General features: G+C 61.6%; 1 protein-coding gene across 1 annotated transcript; it reads right to left on the bottom strand.

The window, feature by feature from the left end:
- Nucleotides 1-3,812: 3,812 nt before the first annotated feature.
- Nucleotides 3,813-19,940, bottom strand: TSPAN32 (tetraspanin 32). The gene is made up of 9 exons (XM_081063117.1): nucleotides 19,847-19,940; nucleotides 19,099-19,213; nucleotides 18,230-18,327; nucleotides 14,046-14,120; nucleotides 8,465-8,566; nucleotides 7,877-7,963; nucleotides 6,028-6,111; nucleotides 5,652-5,743; nucleotides 3,813-5,127 (listed from the first exon to the last, which is right to left on the bottom strand). The coding sequence occupies exons 1-9, from the start codon at nucleotides 19,910-19,912 to the stop codon at nucleotides 4,977-4,979; spliced, it is 870 nt and encodes a 289-aa protein (XP_080919243.1). The 5' UTR covers nucleotides 19,913-19,940; the 3' UTR covers nucleotides 3,813-4,976.
- Between the last annotated feature and the right edge of the window lie 818 nt (nucleotides 19,941-20,758).

Raw genomic sequence — 20,758 nt, 5'->3', positions numbered from 1 at the left:
ACAAATTAGGAGGCAGTATTTACCATACGTACAAGCCCCAAATGATTTCCACTCAGCTGTACATCAACACTCCCCATCAATCATCAAGGACAGAATCCAGTATGAAAATAGACGAAAGGCACGAACAGGCATTTCACAGACCAGGCAACAGAAATCACCAGTAAACATGGAGGAAAACTGGTTACTAAATAGAGAAATGAAAATTAAATCCCTAACCATTTGACACCTACCAAATTGGCAAAAGCTTTAAATCTGTGTGGCAGCCAGAACACTTGTGGTCTGCCCTGCTGGCAAGTGCATAGGATGAGCCCTCGGAAAACAACTTGGCTGTGGCCAGTGAGGGCCAACACGGACCCCGCGGGTGGGGGGCCCGGCGAGCCCTCCTCTAGGTGTGCCCCGAACCAGGTTTTCGGCCTGTGTGCTGCACCCCATTGGAAGGGCGGGTCCTGAAATCAGGTGGTGACATAATTGCAGCTGTGGGTACAGATGACATTAATTGTGGCAAAAGCAGCAGGTGTTTGCACTGAGGGCTGCTCATCACTCATGGGTTCCTGTTTCGTTTTTGCTTCTCATAGGTCTAGCCCAACAACATGCAGAAAACCACAGAAGTCGCTTTCTCCTGGGAGGACAGTGGCAGGCCCTCGCCTTGGGGCTATGCAAACATGCTGGCTCACAGCCATAACTGAGTCCTTGGGGACCTGGCTACTTGTCCATCCCTAGAACATTGTACTGACGAAGCTGGAGCCCAGGACATGGCGGGTTGCCTTGGTAAAAGCCATGCATGGCAGACAGAGAGAGGTAAACCCTGTGAGAATCCTCTCAGGGACAATGGACATGGGTGTGTCCCCTGCATGGCAAAGGACAACTGTACCTTGTCACGGGTGCGCCACATGGTTTGGAGTCCTGTCACGCAGGGCCTCATGCGGGGTTGCAGCTCCCGTTCCCTGAACCAGGATGCAGGACATGGTGAGGTCAAAAAGGAACACCCACGGAGCCACAGATAGGGGTGTCAGACCACTATAGTCTCGCTGGTGGCTGGGTTGGAGACACAAGAAGCAGGAGCCACACAATCCGCAACCTGCCGTCCGTTTCTCTGCCAACCGACCCCGCTTGCTAACTGTAATCCGCGCTTGCTAGCTCAGCCACGGCAGTTCTATCAGTGGCCAATGGCTCACTGGTTACAGCTGACGGCCAGCTAGTCACAGCTGACGGCCATCTACTACCCGAGCCGGCACCTTCCACGTGAGGCCGAGAGCCTGGAAACTGCTCTCTGGGACTCAGTCCCCAGAAGGCCACATTTGGGTGTCGGCTTCTCTGCTGCTACCTGTGCCCAGGCCACACATCGGGCTGCCAGCTTTGCAGGATGCAGAACAGGAAGGAGCCCAGGCCGGCCGGCCGTTGCTGCAGGCTTGGTCGTTGTGACGGAGGCGGTGGGGGGGTGGGGGTGGGGGGATGGTCCTAGCGGGTATTGACGGAGCCCGTCGGAAGCCAGATGCGGAATCTCAGTGTTAGTCCCACATGTGGGGCACAGCCACCCCAATTTGGCAAGGCAACGCCCTCTCCTGTCTTTGAAGTTCTGTTTGCCTTCCCCTGGGCCCAGGTAGGAACTGACCCATGTCCACTGGGGTGACCAGATCTGCCCGTCCTGAAGTGCATGTTGTTTGCCTTTTGGGACATGTGGTGGGGCAGGCCCAGCAGCTCTCTACTGCCCAGCGACATTGGGTTCCTGGACTCTGGCAAAGCGCTTGGAACCCCATGGCAGACAGGCTGCCTCTTCCCCAGCACCCCGCGGGCTGCCCAGTGCCTCCTGTGCAAAGCAGACATGGGGTAGGAAGGGGAGACACCCATGGGTCATGTATGTACCTATCCATTCATCTACCCTGTGTCTATCATGTGTCTATATGTCTACGTATGTGTCGGTCATGTATCTGTGTAGTTATCGTGTCTATGTCTATCTGTCAGGTATCGTCTATCCATCATGTATGTATCTACCGTGTACTTATCTATGTATCATGTATCTGTTATCCATCCATGCATCCATCCATCATAAGGAGAATTACTACAGGAAATACCTCCTGTGATTGTGCAGTCTGGGAGGGCCCAGGACCTGCCATCTGCAAGGAGACGCAGGACAGCGGGGCGTTTAGTTTCAGTCTGGAGGTCAAGAGCAGGGAGCCGATGGTGTAAACCCCAGACCAAAGGCTGGAGAAGATGAGAGGAGAGGTCCCAGCTCACAGGGTGAGGCAGGAAAAAGGGGAGAGTCCTCCCTTCCTCCGCCTTTGGTTCTACTCAGGCCTCAGTGGGCTGGATAAGCACCCCCACTGGGAGGGCCACTGCCTCACTGAGTCCACTCACTCAAATGCTAATCTCAGCTGGAGACACCCCTCCACCCACCCTGGGCACTCCCAGAAATAACGTTCCCTCTGGGCACCCCATGGCCAGTCATGTACACACAACACCATGGCAGAGCCCACTTCCTCCCTGGAGAGGCCCGCCCCTTATTCCGGATTTGGGTTTGCTCCCTGCCTGTAATACTTCTGTAATGGCAGCCCTTTCCTCAGATGCCCACTGAGGCCAAATGCTAGGGTGGTGGGAAGTCGGGGTGCAGCACACCCCAGAACGAGCACCCAGAGCTCAGGGAAAGGCATGGCAAACCAGCAGGATGGAGCCAGCTGCTGTGGGACCAAGGAGACACTGACCCAGGGACCAGCAGGGACCTTCCTCTGGGCATCCCTGAGCTGCCTATGTTGGGTTATGTGTGTGGCTCCCCAGCACCCGGCCACGGCCAGGCACGGCACCTGGCTAACAGGAAGGGCAGACCAACAGCCAGGGGAGGGGCGTGGGGGCCCCTCGCTCCCCATTGTTTCTGGCCAAGAAACTGGGGGTTCCCGTCTACCATCCCCCAAAGGAAGGTGGCCCTGTGGGACGGCAGACTGGCCTTCCTGAGCATGGTTTAGGACCACGGCTAGAGGGCACGCCGTGAGACTGCAGGGGCTCCTGCGGGCTGTAGTGCCGGCGGCTGGTGAATGGTGCCGTTTGCCCCACATCAGAATGCACGGGGATGGGGGGGGCCACACTTCCTGTGATCACAGCCAATGAGCCCGTCACAAAAGTTGCCTCTTGGCCCTGTTGGTCCTTCCTCTCCTGGTTTGGAGGTTTTAGTGACCAAAAACGGAATGTTTTGACAGGAGAACGAAATAATGGTGTCCGTGAGTTGGCGGCTGTGGGTGGCAGCTGGCCATCTGGGGCTCCGGTGCCACCAGGTTAAGAGGCCATGGTGATGGCTGGGGAGATGCTCCTCAAGAGCAAATGGGGTGCTGATACATGAGATGAGTGGCTTAGGGGTCCCCGAGGTCTTTCCTCATCCTGCCACATCTGGTCGTGGAGATTGGGGGGAAGGCCAGGCTCCAAGGGATGAAGCTCTTCATTTCTCAGCTCCCTCCAAAATCAAGAGTGGGGTCACCCCACTGAGAAAAGAACCCAGACCAGCTGGGAGAACATGGAATGGGGCGGGGGAGGCAAGCCGTGAGTACTGCGTAGTCATGGGCTTGGGACGAGTGGCGGGGGAGCCATCCACACGGTCCAGCAGCATTTCTTCTTCCCTCCCCTTCCTCCCTTTCTTTTCTTTCCTTCCCTCCCTCCCTCCCTCCCTCCCTTTCTCTTTCTTCCTTCCATCCTTCCTTCCTCCCTTCCTTTCCCTTCCTTCCTCCCTTCCTCCCTCCCTTTTTTCCTTGTCATATACATTTTCACAGAATTTACCTAGATTTCCTTTTCTTTCCTCTCTTTGCATTGTTGTTGTGCCTCAGACATATTGCTGGTGCTTTCTTTAAAATTTATTTCTTAAGTTGTAGAATAATGAGACAACAAGAACAGAAGCAGAGGAGGAACGCAGCTGGACTGTCACCGAATGCAGGACCCATGAGACGTTGGGGTATCTTCCTTTGGGGACGAGGACTTCAGCTAGAGGGGTGCCCCTTGCTCTGTGTTAGATGGGGACATTCTCCGTTTTGGAAGTGCAGGTGTGGGAAGAAGCATGTGCGTGATTGGAACCACAAGGGATGGACTGTAGTGGGTGTTTACCACTGTGTCCCTTTTTTGGCTGCCCATCACAGAACGGCTCTTCTTATTTTGGAGGCTCCCCCCTTGTTGGTCTTGGCCCTGCCCCCTCTATGGAGTTACAAGGGTCCCACTATCCCCTTCTCCTTCATCAGTTTGTTAGGCCTTGGCCTCGGCCTCGGCAGGGACAAAAGAGGTGTTTGACTCAGGACTGTGGATTTTGAGCAAAGGAGGCAAACCCTCGGGGACAGTTAGAATTCATCAGAGGCGGTCTGGGTGTCCAGTAGGAGTGGCTGGGGCAGACAGAATTTCTAAAATGCACCCCCCGCCGTGTTTGCCTTAATCCTTGGAAACTGTGCCCACGGTGTCACTGGAGATGTGGTACGATTTCCCCTTATGATAGGGATGTCACCTGTGTGGGCTCAGGTTGCTGCATGGGCCTTTGAGGACAGAGTGTGTTCTCCAGCCTCTGCTCTCCAAGTAAGAGAGGGGAAACCAGAGAAATTCTCAGCACGTCATTGCAGCCTTGCAGACTGGGCCACGTGAGAGGGAAAGGGGTGGTCTCAGGAGCAGAGAATGGGCCCCTGCTGACAGCTGGCAAGGACAAGGGCCCTAGAAGTGGATCCAGGTCACCCCGGGTCTGACCTGCTGCCTCCCAGCACAACCCTGTCAGGCCTGCAATCTGGCTCTCCTGTTCTGCCTCACTTCCCAGCCGGTTCCACCTGAGTGTGTGGATGACCCTTGACCCCGTCTGCTGACATGGAGCCCGCCTGTCTGGCCGGGCCTCCCCCTCCCCATCCCACTGCACTGAGGAGGGCACAGCTCATGTCGGCCTTGTGAGGATCACATGGGGGGGCTGAGGCCGAGGCGTCTTCGCCTCTGTGGGTGGACAGGGGGTAGGACATGGCTGAACCAGAGCGTCAGTTGTCCTGGAGCAGCCGAGGGCCATCCGAGCGTCCACTTTGGCCCAGACGGTCATGCAGAGCACCTGCTTCAGACAGGTGATGAAGTGCGAGTTCCTCCTGGAAGCGTCTGAAGAAGCTGGGCTCCTGGGGCTGGCAGCCACGGGCTCTGAGAAGCAGATGGACCGAGGCTGTTCTAGAATGTGGAGGGGCCAGGTAGGATGCCTGGGCGGGGAGGGACCCCAGGCAGCCAGGAGGCAAGACCAGGTGGGGTGACCAGGTAGGGCGCGTGGAGGAAACAGCAGGCAGGGACAGCTGTGAGCACTGGGGGGAGGGGGTGGGTGGCAGGAGGGGCTGCTGGGCCTAGGTTCTCCATGTTTCCCGTGCATGGGGGACCCTGGGGTTCCCCCAGATCAGAGGTCCTGGCCTGGGGCTGTCGTTTGGGAGCCCCAGAAGCATCCATCTCTCGGTGTTGGGGGAGATGGCACTTGTGAGTTAGGTCTCGGTGTGGGCTAGGGGCGAGCAGAGGGGCTCCCATGCCAGCCGTAGAGTAGAGGGCATGCGAGTCGGGCAACTTTGCAGCTGCCTCCTGCCTCAGTGTGGCCAGCCACCCCCAAAGCGCCTCTTCTGAAGTATCCCCCTGGGCCCTTGTCCAGGGCCCTCCTCCCGGGTCGGGGGGCAAGCGGGGCCTACCGTGGGCTTAGCGTGTACGTGCCCTTGCGGTCCAATCTGCGGCCGGAGCGGATGGCGAACCAGAGGAAGGAGCTGAGCAGCATCGCGTACACCTGGGAGGACGGCAGTAGCCCCTGTACCCATAGCTCCAAGGGGAGGGGCTCACGGCCTCCCCAGGAAGTGAATGGGTTCCACATATTCCCAGGGGTCTAGGGAAGGGAGAGAGGCAGGCACCACCATGACCCAGGCCGTCTCCCTGGGGTCAGCCCTGGTGTTGCCAGAGCAGAGATCTGACCGAGGGCTGCCCAGCCCCGCTCTTCCAGCTGGGGTGGGGACAGGCGAGCAGAGGGACAAGTAGGTGGGGACGGGGCAGTGGGGGGGCGGGGCGGGAGGGTACCATGGAGGCCAGGCCCACGCTGGCCAGGGTTGAGGTGATGTGTCCATGTGTCCTCAGGAAGCTCCTGATGCCCTGCAGACAATCCTGGGCAGAGGGTGGTAGCATGTCACCCACGCTGCAGGCTCCGCCCTGCCCAGGCTTGGACCTGCAGCGCCCACTGAGGCCAAATGCTAGGGTGGTGGGAAGTCGGGGTGCAGCATACCCCAGAACGAGCACCCAGAGCTCAGGGAAAGGCATGGCAAACCAGCAGGATGGAGCCAGCTGCTGTGGGACCAAGGAGACGCTGACCCAGGGACCAGCAGGGACCTTCCTCTGGGCATCCCTGAGCTGCCTATGTTGGGTTACGTGTGTGGCTCGCCAGCACCCGGCCACGGCCAGGCACAGCACCTGGCTAACAGGAAGGGCAGACCAACAGCCAGGGGAGGGGCGTGGGGGGCCCGGGCTGTCCCTGGGTCAGGGCTCCAACCCAGGCGCCCATCCCTAGGGCTTGGCATCCACAGAGGCTCTTTCTCCAGGAAAAGGGGGTCACGACCCATCTCTGAACCACTCAGATGGGGCAATTGGTTTGGAGGAAGGATGTTGGCATTTTGGGGAAGACTGGGGGAGGTGTGGGGCTTGTGGGATGAAGCTCTGAAGGCCAGGATGGGGAGGAAGGGGAGGCTGTCTGTCCGTCTGTCCGTCTGTCCACAAGGTCACTTGACAGGGTCTGGACCCTCAGGCCTCCCTGCTGTGCACGGACCACTAGCCAGGCCGGAGTCCAGCCCTGCTCACACTTGGCACTCAGCTTTGTCGTCCCAGCTAGGAAGCAGCCCCAGGAGCCTTGGGCACAGACCTGCAGTCTGGCCGGGGTGCCCTGCGGGGAAACAGTGGAAACAGTGTGGTTCCACTTCCTCTTGGAAGGCAGCCCAGGGCAGACCACTACTGGGGACACCGTCCCTGCCCGCCCCCAACCTCCCCTCGGGTGGCTCTGCAGACAGCCCAATGCCTGTGCCCACCCTCCTGTGCAGGCCCCATGCCCCCCCGAGGAGGCCTTTACAGTCAGCACCCAGAAGGTGCATGAAGGGAGCAGGCCTTCACCCGCACTCTGCACATGGAGACCTGAGGCCTGGCCCTGGGTGGCATGAAGCCACCGCCCCAGCTCGTGGCCCCTGGCCCGGCACACTGGGCCTCCCCAGCTCGCAGCCGCCCTGGGGCCGATGGTCCTGTGCTGCCTGCATCCCTCCCTGGGCCCTGTGCCATTTGCGTCCTCCTGTTTGTTTTTTGGAGGGCGGCCAGAAGCCCAAGAGATAGGGGTGGGTTTGTTTCCTGGACAGCGGGGAAGGGGAGTTGGGGAGGTCAGTGGGGTGGGGGCAGTGGGAGGGAGGAGGTGCCGAGTCCCTCTCTGGGGCCTTAGGGAAAAGGGGGCTTCCTGCCTCTGGTCTCACTGTCACTGGAGCTCCTGGCGGCCAGACTGGCCCAGGCTGACCCTCCAGGCTCCACCTCCCTCTGTGGAATGCCCTTCCCGCTCCTTGGGAGCCGTTGGGACGCCTGCCTCCCCCACTTCCGCCTCCCTCCACATCCCCCCCTTAGCCCACATAGCTGACCCCTGCATTGTGGGCCCTGGCCACCGATCACCTCTGTTTGTTTGTCTCTCACCCACCCCCTGTGCTTCCAGAGGCTCCCGAGGGCGGTGTCTCAGTGCCTGGCCCTGAGCCTGGCCTTGGGGAGCCTCCAGGCTGGAAGTGAAGGAGTGAATGGAGTATGGGGCCTGTGTCGGATCAGGCAGGCTCACCCGCACAGCCACCGCTCCCTGCAGCCTCCCATCACAGGCAGCCTTCCTGGAGCCCCTGCGTCCTGGCCCCGCCCTCACCTGTCTCGTGGCCTCCTCTCCCAGACACAGGTCAGCCTCTGAGCTGCCCAGGAGGCTGGAAGGGGTGCTCTTCCCACAGCACAGGAACTGCAAGAACAGAATTGGGGGGGCAGGCTGTTCTCAGAACCCCAGGATGCCTGTTGGACGGATGGGGAAACTGGCTCTGAGGCTCCCTGTCTGCCTGCCCGCCTGCCCGCCTGGCGGTTGGCACACCTGCCAGGGCCAGGGCCGGCCTTGCAGGCTGCGACGATGCCCGCACCGGGGCCCTGCTTAATGCTGTGCAGTGAGCAGCCTGCAATTCTTAATCGTTTTTGGACAACAGGCATTTCATTTTGCTCTGGGCTCCGCAAATTTGGTAGCCAGCCCTGTCCAGGGCAGAGGGAGGACATGAGCTGTCGGTGTCCTCCCCCCACCTGCCCCACCAGGGGCCTCAGTGGCTTGTTTCCTGGGAACCCCTGTTCAGTGCCTGGCGTGGGCGGCTGACTCTTGGGGCCGCCCGGTGCCCATTTTCTGGATCACAGGCCATAAGGCGAGGCTGAGTGGCCCAGAGCTGTCTGGCGACGGGGAGGCTGCCCCCAGCACGCTCACCGTGTCCTGGATGGCCAGCAGCTCCTGCCACTGGGTGCCGGAAGGGTTCTTCACTGCCTGCTCATACACCAGGTCGTAGATGTCCAACATGGCGTCCTCCACCTACATCAAGAGCATCTCCATGAAGCTCCACGCCCTCCAAAGACGGGCCTGGCCATGCTGCTGAGGAATGTCCAATGGCCCCCTCCTCCTCCTTTCACCAGGAGGAGCTCCCTGAGGGCAGAGCCCGGGTCCCCTAGGTGGCGGGCCACAGTGGTTCCCCAGATTTTAATTGTATGGACCCTCCCCTCCGTGAGAGTGGCTGTTAATGCCACTCCTGCTCCTCAGGGGTTCCTGCAGGATAAGCCAAGGACTCCAGCCCTGGTCTTGTGGAGTATGGAGGGCTGGCCGAGGGAAGTGTCCACCTGCTTCTCTTCTCTGGAAATGGGCGGGCAGTAGGGCAGGAAAGCTGACAGCCAGGCCTGGGTGGAGAAGGCTCAGCTCCCTAGTGGCACTGTAGCTGTTTGCCCAGACCATCTGCTGGGCTCCAGGCCTCTGGCCAGTGAAGCCGTGGGCATCCAGGGCCAGCTGCCGGCAGACAAGGCCCCTTGGGGCAGATGATGGGGAAGAAAGGTATGGAGCTACAGGGGCCTGGCTGGGCTCTGCCTTCAGTCAGCCCCCGTCACTCAGACCTCCTTGCCTCTGCCCATCTAAACACCCCCTCTGTGCCTTTGCTCATGCTGCCCCCAAACCAAAATGCCCACCCCCTGCCAAGTTATTCCTTCAAACACAAACTGGAATGTCGCCTCCTCTAGGAAGCCTTCTGTGACTACTCCAGGGCACTGGTCTGCTGACACAGGCGAAGCCTCTGAGCTTTCTGCCCTCTGATGCCTCCTTTCCCACCTCAGAGGCCCTAAGCCCTTCCTTCCCACCCCCAAGCTATGCTGAAAGCTGGGATATGCTGATGGGTGCTCGGGGTGCCCCAAAGGGCTGGGGGTGAACGGAGGACCCACTCTTGCTCTGGCCACCAACACCTGCCCTTCGGAAAAGAAGTGGAGCTGCCCGCCCACAGCCTGGAGGACCTGGGGCAGGCAGCAGGCAGACAGTGGGGACTGTTTTGACCAGCCTTTTCCAAAGCCCCCGGGGCACCAATAGGAACCGGAGGGACTTCCATCCCAGACACCGCCCCTGGTGTTGACTACCCCTCCCTGTTCAGACACGCTCTGCAAGTCGTCCCAAACTCAGCCAGCGGGGTCCCTCCCACCCAGTGGGAGGCGGCAGCACCCTGGGCTGAGGGGGTGGGGGGCAGGCACCACACTGCAGGGCCTGGCCAGGGGCCCTGTCTTTGCCTGTTTCCTTGAGAGAAATGGAGGTGAAGAACGGCCAGGCCACTGTGTCCTTGTTTGAGGAGGTCCTGGTGACACTGGCGGCCTGGTAGAGCCAGCCTGGGGTGAGAGGGGCAGGTGGCTGTGAACCCTCCTGGCTCCATGCCACCACCCCCAACTCCTCTGCTCCCCCCACTAGGGCCCTGGTACATCCAGGGCAAGCTGTCATTATTGTAAGGTTGGCAGGAGGGATGACACTCACTCGCTGGGGCTGAGCTGTGAGTCTCTGTCGCCATGAACCCAAAAGCGAGGGCCATGAAGCAGACGCTGCCAGGCCACACCCCCTCCCAAGGGCCCTGGGCCTGGCGGTAGGGGCCAGGCTTCCCTGTCCCCACAGCCCCAGTGTCTAAGTGGTGCCCCACCATCTGGCCCCCAACACTGGGGTGCAGGGGGCACTGGAGGCATCAGAGGTCAGTGTCTCCATGAGAAAACGGGGGGTGCACCAGGGGGGCTTGGAGGCTGCTGGGCCCTGACACCTGGGTGCTCCCTGCCAGGGTGCCCTGCTCCTTAAGCCCGGTTATCCAGAGCTCCAGGAGGGGCCCCCTCAGGTTGGGGGTTCCTGTACAGATTCTTGGGGAGTCCACGCCCCCTGGCCCTGGCCCTCGGCCTGGGCTTGGTGAATCTCCGGGCCGTGCCCCCATCCCCACCCCCACTGTCTGCTAAACCTGCCTGGGTGGCTCCAGGGGTGGCTTGCAGGTGGTCTGCAGACCAGCCCCATGAAACCAAGAGCCAGCTCTGATGGTGGCCTGGTGGGACAATTGGGGAGGGGAGTGGCCTTAAGGCTGGGTGGGGGGCCCAACTGCTGGGAGCTGGGAGGTCAGCAGCCCTTTAGCGGCTCCCTTCCCACTGCTGTACTTAATCCACACATGAATTATTAAGTGGAGCCAGGCAATTCATTTCCCACTGGCTCGTCTGGGGACAGGGGAGCTGTGGCAGTGGCTCTCAGGCTGTGGCGGTTGGGTAATTAATAGCCCTCTCGCTCTGCATTCATCGCATGGCCACTGGGTCCCCACAGCACTGGACCTTGCCAGCTTCAGGGTGCCTGCCAGGGCCTGAGGGAGAGAGTGTCCCGGAGAAGTGGCAGCTGAAAAACCCTGTGAGTGGTGGGGGCAGCAGGGCAGCACCCCCTCACCCCCCTCAGCCCTGCCAGGGTCTACAGCTTGGCTTTTGGGTCATAGGAAGACATGGCTGGTCCCTGTCCTCAGGTTTCCCATCTGTAGGGTGACCCAGAACAAGCTGTCCTGACCCTGTGTTTTGGGATACCTTGGGGGGAAGTCCCTCAAGGGAGGCATGGGGGGGTGGGGGGGCCAGATGTGTTCCAGGCTCTAGAGCCCCTGTAACAGATAGCTTCTCTGCTCACTGGGCCCCTGCAGCACCTTGTGGAACCAAGGAGCAGGATGGGATCTGTGAGGCGGGCTTGGCCCTGAGTCCAAGGTGCTTGCTGCATCCCTGGGCCCGCGGGCACAGGACCAAAGGCTCAGCTGCCCCTACTGCTCAGTGCCAGGGCCCCAGCACCAAACACTGCCTTGTGCAAGTCTCCACAGTCCCACGAGATGGAGGGCTGACCTGGGCGCGGGGGACCTGTGGGTCCCACTAAGCCCTCTGCATGCACTGGTTGGTGCCGCCGTGTGGCAGCCCCCTTGGCCAGCTCTCCACACTCCTCTTACAGACAAGCAAACAGGCCCAGGAAGGTGAACTGAGCAGCAAGGGTGCTGGGTCGGGAGGCTGACCCCAGACTTCGAAGCCAGGGCTCCTTAACTCAGGCCACCTCACGCCCACATGGGCCTGGACGCCAACATGACTGCCCCAGAAGGCAGATGGCATTCACCAGACCAGGGCCTGGGGTTAGGCAGGGCCCCAAGGAGTGACCCCTGAGGGCCAGTCAGAGTATGGACCAGGCCAAGACGATTTTTGTGGGGGACAGTGGCAAGGGTTGAGACAGAGAAGAGGCCCAGCTGGGAGCCATCAGCTTTCACCCCCTCCACTCCTCGAGCAGGGGCCCCTGCTGGACTGTGGCCTGTGGCCCCTGTGGGGCCCACCCTCTGCAGCACCTCAAATCCTGGGCTCGGAGCTGTAAACACACAGTGTCAGAGAAGAAAGGATGGATGGGCTGCAGCAGGCTGTCCCAGGAGAGCTGGATGGGGCCCCAGGGCACCCTGGCTTCTGTCTTGACTGGGACCACCCACGCTGTGACCCAGACTGCTGTTGGGGGTGGGGTAGGGAGGGGGTTGGGAAACATGAGGCTGAAACGCTGGCCCAGGCAAGGCTGCTGGCCAGCCCCACTGAGAGCTGGGGCTGTCTTTTGAAGGCTTTGAGCCCCTCCAACACCCACAGGAAATGTCTGTTTTCTAAGCTGGTCACAGGTGGATGACCCTGAATGATACCAGGGTGGCAGGCAGTTTGGGGCCACCTTCGCGCAGGGAAGGTAAAAGAGGCATCGACTCGGGGCAGAGAGCTCTGGCTGGTGGGCCAGGCCCCTCCTGCTCCAGCTCTGCCAGGGGGACCTTGTGCCCCTTCCCTAGCTTGGGTCCCTCCATCGGTAGACTAAGGGGTGACCACCACACTCAAAGGCCAGATGACTTGGCCTCATCAACTCCAAGGAGCACTTGAGGGAGAAACTAGGCCCATTTCTGAGGTAATGAGAGCGAGGACCAGAGAGGGTGATCACACACCTAACAGCACACAGCACGAACTCAGCCCCAGAACCAACCGGGTCTCCCACCCCAACTGCTCTCTGCGAACCTCTCCATTCTAGGGGGCGCCAGTGCCGGATACCCCCTAATATGGGGGTGGGGGGAGCCACTGGGACTCCTGATACACGGGGGGAGAAGTCATTGCCTGCAACCTGCTGTTTGCATGGGGTTTTGCCTAGAAACAAAGTCCACTCTAGTTGGACTGGCCTCGGTGTCCCAGGCGGGTCCTCACTGGGGAAACTGTAGCCCAGGGGGAGAAGGGACAGCTCAGGGTCACAGGACGTCAGGGTGGACGGGGCCTGCGCATCCGGGCTTTCCTGTCTCTCTCTGAGGCCCCACCCCTGGCCCCTCGGCTCCTCGGGCTGCCCAGGGGTCTTGCCCAGGGCTGGGTTCCCATAGGTGAAGCTTGGCCCCTCTTGCCACCAGCCTCCTCTCAGCCAGGGAGCCGCACAGTCGCAAGGCCAGCGGTGTTGAGCTTCCCACCGTGGCCAGGAGTAGGCCAACGCCTGGCTGAGTGCCTGAAGCAGACATGCTCCCCTGTGGGGCAAGATGCCCCTTTGGGAACAGCCTGCATCCTGGAGATGCCTCCATGGTGCCCCCCACCCGCCCAGGGGAGAAGCCTGACCTACCACGTGTGCCTTCTGAGGGCTGTGCCCTATGTGACCGTGTTTCCCAGAGCCCGGACCTCCCTCCCTCCTTAGAATTGGGACAGGAGCCTTCTCACAGCCTGAGCCTCCTGGAACGCCCTGCCGAGACAGCACGTGCTCAGAGGACATTGGCTGGATGGACGGACTGACGACGAAGGAACGAATAGACCTCTCCTGTGGAAACCTACCCCCACCATTACTGTGGGTACCATCACCCCAGTCCCACCAACATGAATGTCCCTGGGACAGAGCCCACATTGGAAAGGGGACCAGTAGGAGTCCCCACCATACACACATAGACAGAGACACACACAGACACACAGACACACACACACACACGCCAGTCCCCTGGCAGCCCCATTTCCAGGTAGGCCGGGGTCCGGTGGGTGAGGCCTGGACATCCTGCCCACTCTGTCCACCCCCACAGATAAGGCCTCTCTGCCTACCTGGTGGGGCCCCCGTCAGGAGTACAGACCCCTTAGTGCATCTTCTGGAACAGTGACACCCCTGCCTCTAACCAACCCCTCAGCTGGCAGGGCCTGCCCTCTCCCTGCTCATCGTCCCCCTCCCTCAACGCCCAGGAGCACCCTCCCAGCCGAGCATGGGCAGGCCTGAGGGGTCTTAATGGGAGCTCTGAGGCCTGTCCCTGTCCCACCTCCTGTCCCTGTTGCCTCCCCCAGGAGAGCACCAGCCCTCTGGTCCCTGTGTCCCCACCCTGCCCGCGGGCAGAGAATGTCTGCACAGTGGTCCCCTCCCCTGCTCCGCACACCCGATCCACCGCTCCCCTACTGACTGGTGAGTGGGTGGAAGCATGGAACCAACTTTTGCATCACCTCCTGGAACCCTCCCCTGGGTGATGAGCAGGATGGGTACTCACCTGGGCAGGGTTGTGGAACCTCCAGAAGGCCATCTGCGTCAGGACACAGAACACCAACGCAAAGCAGAGGAAGCCCTGGGCAGAGGAGGGCCCAGTCACTCCACGGGACGTGTGTGGCCTGGTGGGCTTCCTCGGCGCCGGGGCCATGTAGGCTGCTGCCCCCGCGGGGCTTGCTGAGGAGTCCACCTGAGCCCAGCTCCCATTGCCTGAGGTGGAGACATGGCACAGTGGGGAGAACTTGGGCAGTGGGCACACTGGTTCCCATCCTTTCTTCTGGACTTTGTCAGGAATTCGCCTGCCACTGCTGATTTTGGCTACTGAGGGTATGTCAATGGCAGTGCCACCCCCCACCCCACCCCAGGGAGGGAAGTAGTCCATGGCATGATAGAGCCCCCTGCCCACTGTGGCTGCTTTCAGGAGGGGCACTAAACCGGGAAGGGCCAAGCAGAGCCCTCTCTGGGCCTGAGATTGGGGTTTGGGAGCAGAACTTCCCTGTTAGGCGGTCCAGGTGGAAGAAGGGCTCTAGGGCTCCGGCTGCCCTTCTACAGGGTACGCCTTATGTAGGCTCCCAGCAGGGACAGCTGGCTTGGTTTTGTTTTTGAGACATACCTTCAGGTCAAACCCCATCTGCCACAGCTGGAATCCTCTGGGGCTGCAACCCTCAGCCCCCAGAGCCCAGGCTCTGACCCAGTGACCCTGGTCCCCTCACTCATACCACCGCCTGGATCCCCGTGTCGGAGGAGATGGGTATTCCCTGGGATACCCATCCCCAGTACTCCCACTGTGCCCTTCTTTCTCTCTGTGAGGGTTCTGAACTGGAGAGGTCCCCCCTTGCAGTGGACCAAATGCACTCATGCCCCATGGCTCTTTGCGGGCATTTCAGAGGTCTCTGCAGACTCAAAACCCGCGTGGGTGCTGCCCTGGTTCTAACGGGTCAATCCAGCTAAGAGCCACACAACCCAGGTGTACTAAGGCCTGACGCACTGTTTGCACCACCTCCGTCACCCTGCTGGCCTGTGAGGGCACTGTTGCCCCAGGTGAGTGTGGCTGGCTGGGCCAACATGTCATTCCCCCTTCCGGACTGTCCACACGCAGCCTGGGGCAGGCGGTGGCTGGGATCTCCCACCTGGGCCTCACTCAGGGTGACATCCAGGAAAGTTGACGACCAATGTGATAAAGAGATGCCTACACACACCGACAGACACACAGACACTGGCCAGACTGGGCAGGGAGGAAGAAATAGTCCATGTTGAGGGGAGGGGCTCTGGGAAAGAATGGGCCACGCCACCCGCCCCCAAACTCCAGTGCTGGTCAGGGGGTCCCCACTCTGCTCTGATGCAGGCAGCACTCCAGACTTCCCGTGTCCCTCCCGCCTGCTGGGGAGTCCGCAGCCCTCAGTTTCAGGATGGCCTTAAAGGTGCCTCCTTCTCTCTCTCCCTCTTCCTCCTCCTCTGTCCCTCCTCCCTCTCCCTCTCCGTCCTCCTCCTCCCTGTCCCTCCTCTTCCCTCTCCCTCCTTCTCCTCTCCCTCCTTCTCTCTCTCCCTCCTCCCTCTTCCTCCTCTTCCCTCTTCATCTTCCCTCTCCGTCCTCCTCCCTCTCCTTCCTCCTCTTTCCCTCCTCTTCCCTCTCCTCCTCCTCTCTCTCCCTCCTCCTCCCTCCTCCTCCTCTCTCTCCCTCCTCCTCCCTCTTCCTCCTCGTTCCTCTTCCTTCTCCTCCCTCCTCTCTCCCTCTCCTTCGTCCCTCTCCCTCCTCCTCCCTGTTCCTCCTCTTCCCTCTCCCTCTTTCTCCTCCCTCTCCCTCCTCCTCTCCCTCCTCCTCCCTGTCCCTCCTCTTCCCTCTCCCTCCTTCTCCCTCTCTCCTCTCCCTCCTCCTCCCTTTCTCTCCTCCTCTCTCCCTCCTCTTCCCTGTCCCTCCTTCTCCTCCCTCCCCCTCCTTCTCCCTCTCCCTCCTCCGCCCTCTCTCTCCTTCTCTCTCTCCCTCTTCTCCCGCCTCTTCCTCTCTGGCTGGCTGAGGGCCACATTCCCCATCTGGAAGCCATCGCTCACGGCTGCCTCCCAGGCTGGGGGCCCTGAGCCAGCTCTGGGGGCCAGCACTTTCCAGAAACCATTTCATTTCTCAGAAGGGAGCAGCAGCCTGTCTCCCACCCTCGAGCTCTCCCACCACCCTGCAGATGGGTGGTGGGCAAGGGACAGGCTGTCAGCCCCAAGACCTCTGCAGTGCTCAGGCTGCTGGCTATGACCAGGCCCAACCGTGGCCATTTTCTTCCTCCTCGTTCTAAATAAAACTGCATTAGCAAATCGAAATGGCTTCCTTGGGCCATGGTTGCCAGCTCTGCACTCTCAGTCCAGCAAGCGTGTTCATTTCCTGTGCCAGAGGCCGGTTTGGGGAGAGGCTGGAGGGGGTGGGGGCAGGAAGGGGGAGCAGCCAGGCCTCAGCACGTTGGGGAAGATCTCCCCGCGCCCCAGCCCTTCATGTGTGCTCACACGTGCAGACACACATGTAGACACGCCAGCTACACCACTCACACACATGCACGCAGCTCAGTGAGCGGGCATCTGAGAGCCAGGCCTCCCAGCCCCCGTGGGGGACCGAGGGCAGAGACGGGGTGCAGCCGGCGGTTCTCCCAGCCCGACCCTCCTGGCCTCCCAGGTGCTCCCTGAGCCCCGGTCACCGGTCAGGGTGTAGAGCTGGGGCCCGGGTGCCGGGTGGGGGCTGGGGACAGCCCAGGCGCCTGAGAGACCAGGCCAGGGACTTCGGGAACAGGCACCGCGGGCACCGGTCCGCAGGCCTTTGCTGCCCGAAGCCAGCACCACGGCGCCCCCTCGTGGCCAGCGCTGCAGCGCCGCCGCCAGCCGCTCCGGGACCTGGGCCTGGCACCTGGGCCTGGCGGAGCCTGCAGCCCGTCCTCAAGTGCGCCCCGTGGCAGGCCACACGACTTAGGCCTCCCCTTTGAGGGGACAGTTCGGCGCCGGTCAGCTCCCCCTGGGGGTTCCCCCTCCCCCACCTGGCCCCGTGGGCTCTTGGCCTCAGCCAGTCCACGCAGGCCGGCGTCCTAACGGCCAACCATGCCTGCCCCGCCCTGCCTGTGGGGTCCTGGTTAGAGCAGCCTGAGCTCACTGTGCTCCCTGAGCCTGCGGCCACAGCTCCACGAGGTGACTCTGTCCCTGCCCGTGGACATTTAACAACCAGGAGTCACTCAACAAACATTCGCTGACAACCTGGGCCGAGAACCTTGCCGATCCTGGGGAACAAGACGGCTGCCCTCAGGGGGCTCACAGGCCACCCAGGGAAGCACAGCCCCAGCACAAGCTTCCAGGGGTCTCAAGCCACTCACAGAGCAGGGGTGGGGTCTGCAGGAGCAGAGGGCTGGAGGCGGCAAGGCTGGGCCTCCTGGCTGGAATGGGGGAGGGTGGCTGGGTTACACAGGTCCTAAGCACCAAGCACTGTAGGAAGCTCGAGATGACAGGGGTGGGGACAAAGTGTCAGGTGGGAGTGCAGGTGAGAACACACGAGCTGCTGGCCTCAGGTCAGGTGAGAGAGGAGGGGCTTGAGTCCAGTGGGGAAGGTGGGGATGGCAGGTGGAGTGGCAGGACAGGCCGGTGGGGACCGAGGTGGGCCCACATGGAGAAGCAGGTATGGGGACAAGAGGCCACTGCTGTGGGCTGAGATACAGGGGCCTGTGGGACCTTGGGGGCCAGGGGGACCCCTCTAGTAGCTGCAAAGGAAGGTGTGGAGCTCAGGAAGAGCCTGGGCTGCAGGCCACCTGGGGCAGCGCACGGACCCAGAGCTATAGGTGATTGGTCTGCAGAGGGGCATTTCCCTGCCTGCCCTGGTCTCTTTACAACAGGAAATGAAATCCACCCCAAGCCCCATTCCCGGGGTCCCCAGTGTAACAGAGCCAGACCCTCCCTGGGCCTTTGGGAATGGCTCAGACCCAGGAGGCGAGACTCTGCTTTTCCCGGCCCCCCCCCCGGATGATGGGGTGAAGTAGAGCCCAGGTGAAGGGGTTCCAGCTTGCCTGGGGGAGGGGTCCTGGCTGGGCTAGGTGGGGGGATCCTGGCTGGCCCACCTCCCTCTGGCCACTGTTTCTGTCAGGACACTTAGGGGGCAACAGGCTCCCTGGGCTTATAGCCAACTCTTGATGCCATCTGGGGGGTGGGGAGCCAAGGGCATGGAGCACTCACCCCTGCCATGAGGCCACCGGCCTCTCTCACCGTGGCTATGGCACTCAGCACCGCCCCCAGTGTCAGGAGCCCGGCCAGGCTGACCCCTGCGTAGAAGACTCGGGTGGGGAGAGAGACGAGGAAGGTTAGGGATGTCCAGGATGGGGGTCCCCAGTGCACAGAGCCTGGGTCTGACGCCCACCTGAAGTGGGGGGGTGTCCTAGACTTCTGGGAGCTCCGAACAGACCACACCTCCCCACCAGGCAGAGATGTGGTCTCTCCCCACAGCCAACGCTCAGCAGAACCCAGCCTGCCCACTGCTTCCGGCCCTCCAGCCCAGCCCTCCCGCTGGGACTATCTTTGAAGCCACCCCCCCCCTTGCCCTAGTGACAGTTGGCTGAGTAGGGCCAATAATCTTATCACTCCAGACCCAGACTTCCTGCTCTAGAGAGGTTGGGGTTCAGGGAAGCTTCAAAAGTGGGGACGAGGGAGCACAAGGCCTGGGCTGGGTCTGCCACAGGACCCAGAGGGCCTCAGTTTCCCCCACATTCACCCTCCTTGGCCTCCTGTGCTCTCGCCTGAGGCCAAGTCCCTGGAGAGACAGCGCTGTCCCTCCGAGCTGCTCAAGGCCGCACCCCGGGCTAAGCCCCTCTCTGAGGGAGCACACCCTCCAGGACAGAGGCCAGGGTCCAGATGCCTCTGACCCAACAAGCCATGCTGTCTCCAAGACTCCCAGGGTGGGGCGGCAGACCCAGGCAGGGGCACCAACTGCCACCAGAGCCCAGGCTCTGTCCATTGGAGCTCTCGCCTGCCCCAGCCCAGGGCTCCTCCCCGCCACCTTGGCACCCGAAATTCCCTCCCTCACAGCGGCTATCTGGGGCCTCACTTACGCCAGCGGTGCATGGCCTCGTAGGGGGTGTCCTCTGGGGATGCGTGGCCGATGACAGCAAAATGGGCCCCGAAGTAGGTGAGAGCTGCCATGCTGGCCACAAAGAGGCCCAGCAGCTGGGGTGCGGTAGAGCCAGAGGGTGGGGCAGGGCCAACATGCAGGGTCTCCCCACCAGCCTCCCTCCAGCTTCCTGCTCTCCCAGGAGACAGGCTCAGCTTCAGGGCTGCCAGGTGTTTCCTGGGGGTCTCAGGGAGGCCCGTGCCCCAGACACCCCAATACACCCCGACCCCCCCATGCACACACACACACACACACACACACACACACACACACACACGATTGTGCAGTTTCTCCAAGGACCTGGGAGCTCGGATCCCCACTAGTCTGCTGAGTGGGGAGTGGGCCCACCCCAGCCCCTAGCAGACCCCTCCCACACCCCGTGAGCACACCCTCGAACCCTCCAGTGTAAGGAGACAGCCCCACCCCTGGGCATCACCCTCTCCTACCCCAGTTCACTGGCCACCCTCAGGCCTTGTGCTGCCTGCTTGGAGGACGGACGCTGCCCACAGGGATGTCCTGCCCAAATGGTCACTGCACCACCAAGGACCCAGCTGCATGTCCACGGGGGCAGGATGGGGACCGCAGGGCGGGTGTGGATGGGTGTGGGGGGAACCACTGCGTTGGAGGTCCAGTAATACGGCCACCATACCATTACCCCCGCCACCCCCCACCCCACCTGCCTGTCTTACCAACACAAAGGCGCTGGTGACCAGCATCTGGCATTTGGCCACGCTGACTCGATTCCAAGGGCCCATGGTCCTCTCCTCTCCGCTCCTCTCCTCTCCTCTCCCCTCCCCTCCCCTCCCCTCCCCTCCCCTCTCCTCTCCTCTCCCCTCCTTTCCTCTCCCCTCCCCTCCCCACCCCTCCCCTCCCTTTCTATTACAGTGGTTCCCAGCTGGGGGGGGGCCTCAGAGCACAGCTGCGCGCCCAGGAGGTAGGCTGTCTGTTAACACACCCTGAGAAGGGAGCTGACCCCACCCCTCCCAGAAGAAGGGCAGGCAGGAAGGGGAGGGGCAGAGAGGCCAGCTCCCACCACCTGCTGCTTCCCCAGCCCTGGACCTTTGCAGATAGCTGAGGCCTGTCCTGGGGTGGCTGCAGACATCCTGGGCTGAGGTGGGTGGGTAGGACAGTGCTAAGGGGGCCACTGGGGCCAACGTGGGCCGGAGGGGACACGTGGGGACACCACCCATCTGGGTCTGGTCCTGATGAGTTAGAACTTGGGGGCAGCTGCTGACACAGTGGGGCTGCCTGTGCCTGGCTCACCTCTTGTGTTGGAGTTACTCCCTTTGCACATCTGGCAATAAGGGGATCTCCTACACCCGCCCTGGCCTGAAGCGGCAGGAGGGGATCCCTGATGCCCCCGGCCTGTGTTGGTGTCACTCCTGGAGGAACCCAGGTGTGACCAAAGGGGCAGCAAGAGCTAACGTGTCAGATGGGGGGGGTCAGTGTGTGGGCTGTGGGGGCTGGGCGAGCCGACCCTCTCTCCTCTCTTCCGGACACGAGCCCATCGCACTGTGCCCACCTCACGTCTCCCATGTCAGTGAAAAAAGCAGCACCTGGCAGCCTCCTGGGGACGCAGCGAGGTGATGCTGTGTGTTAGC

The sequence above is a fragment of the Rhinolophus hipposideros genome, assembly GCF_964194185.1.
Source record: "Rhinolophus hipposideros genome assembly, chromosome: 10".
Taxonomy (NCBI): domain Eukaryota; kingdom Metazoa; phylum Chordata; class Mammalia; order Chiroptera; family Rhinolophidae; genus Rhinolophus; species Rhinolophus hipposideros.
Note: the sequence above shows the minus strand (reverse complement) of the source record. Positions and strands in the feature narration are given on the sequence as shown.

Excerpts from the sequence above, each read along its gene's own strand:
- TSPAN32 (XM_081063117.1), bottom strand. The coding sequence starts at position 19,912 with ATGGGCCCTTGGAATCGAGTCAGCGTGGCCAAATGCCAGATGCTGGTC. Across the intron at positions 7,964-8,464 it reads TGCTGGCCATCCAGGACACG|TTCCTGTGCTGTGGGAAGAG; the intron begins GTGAGCGTGCTG and ends CTGTTCTTGCAG. Across the intron at positions 6,112-7,876 it reads GAGAGGAGGCCACGAGACAG|GATTGTCTGCAGGGCATCAG; the intron begins GTGAGGGCGGGG and ends CCCTCTGCCCAG.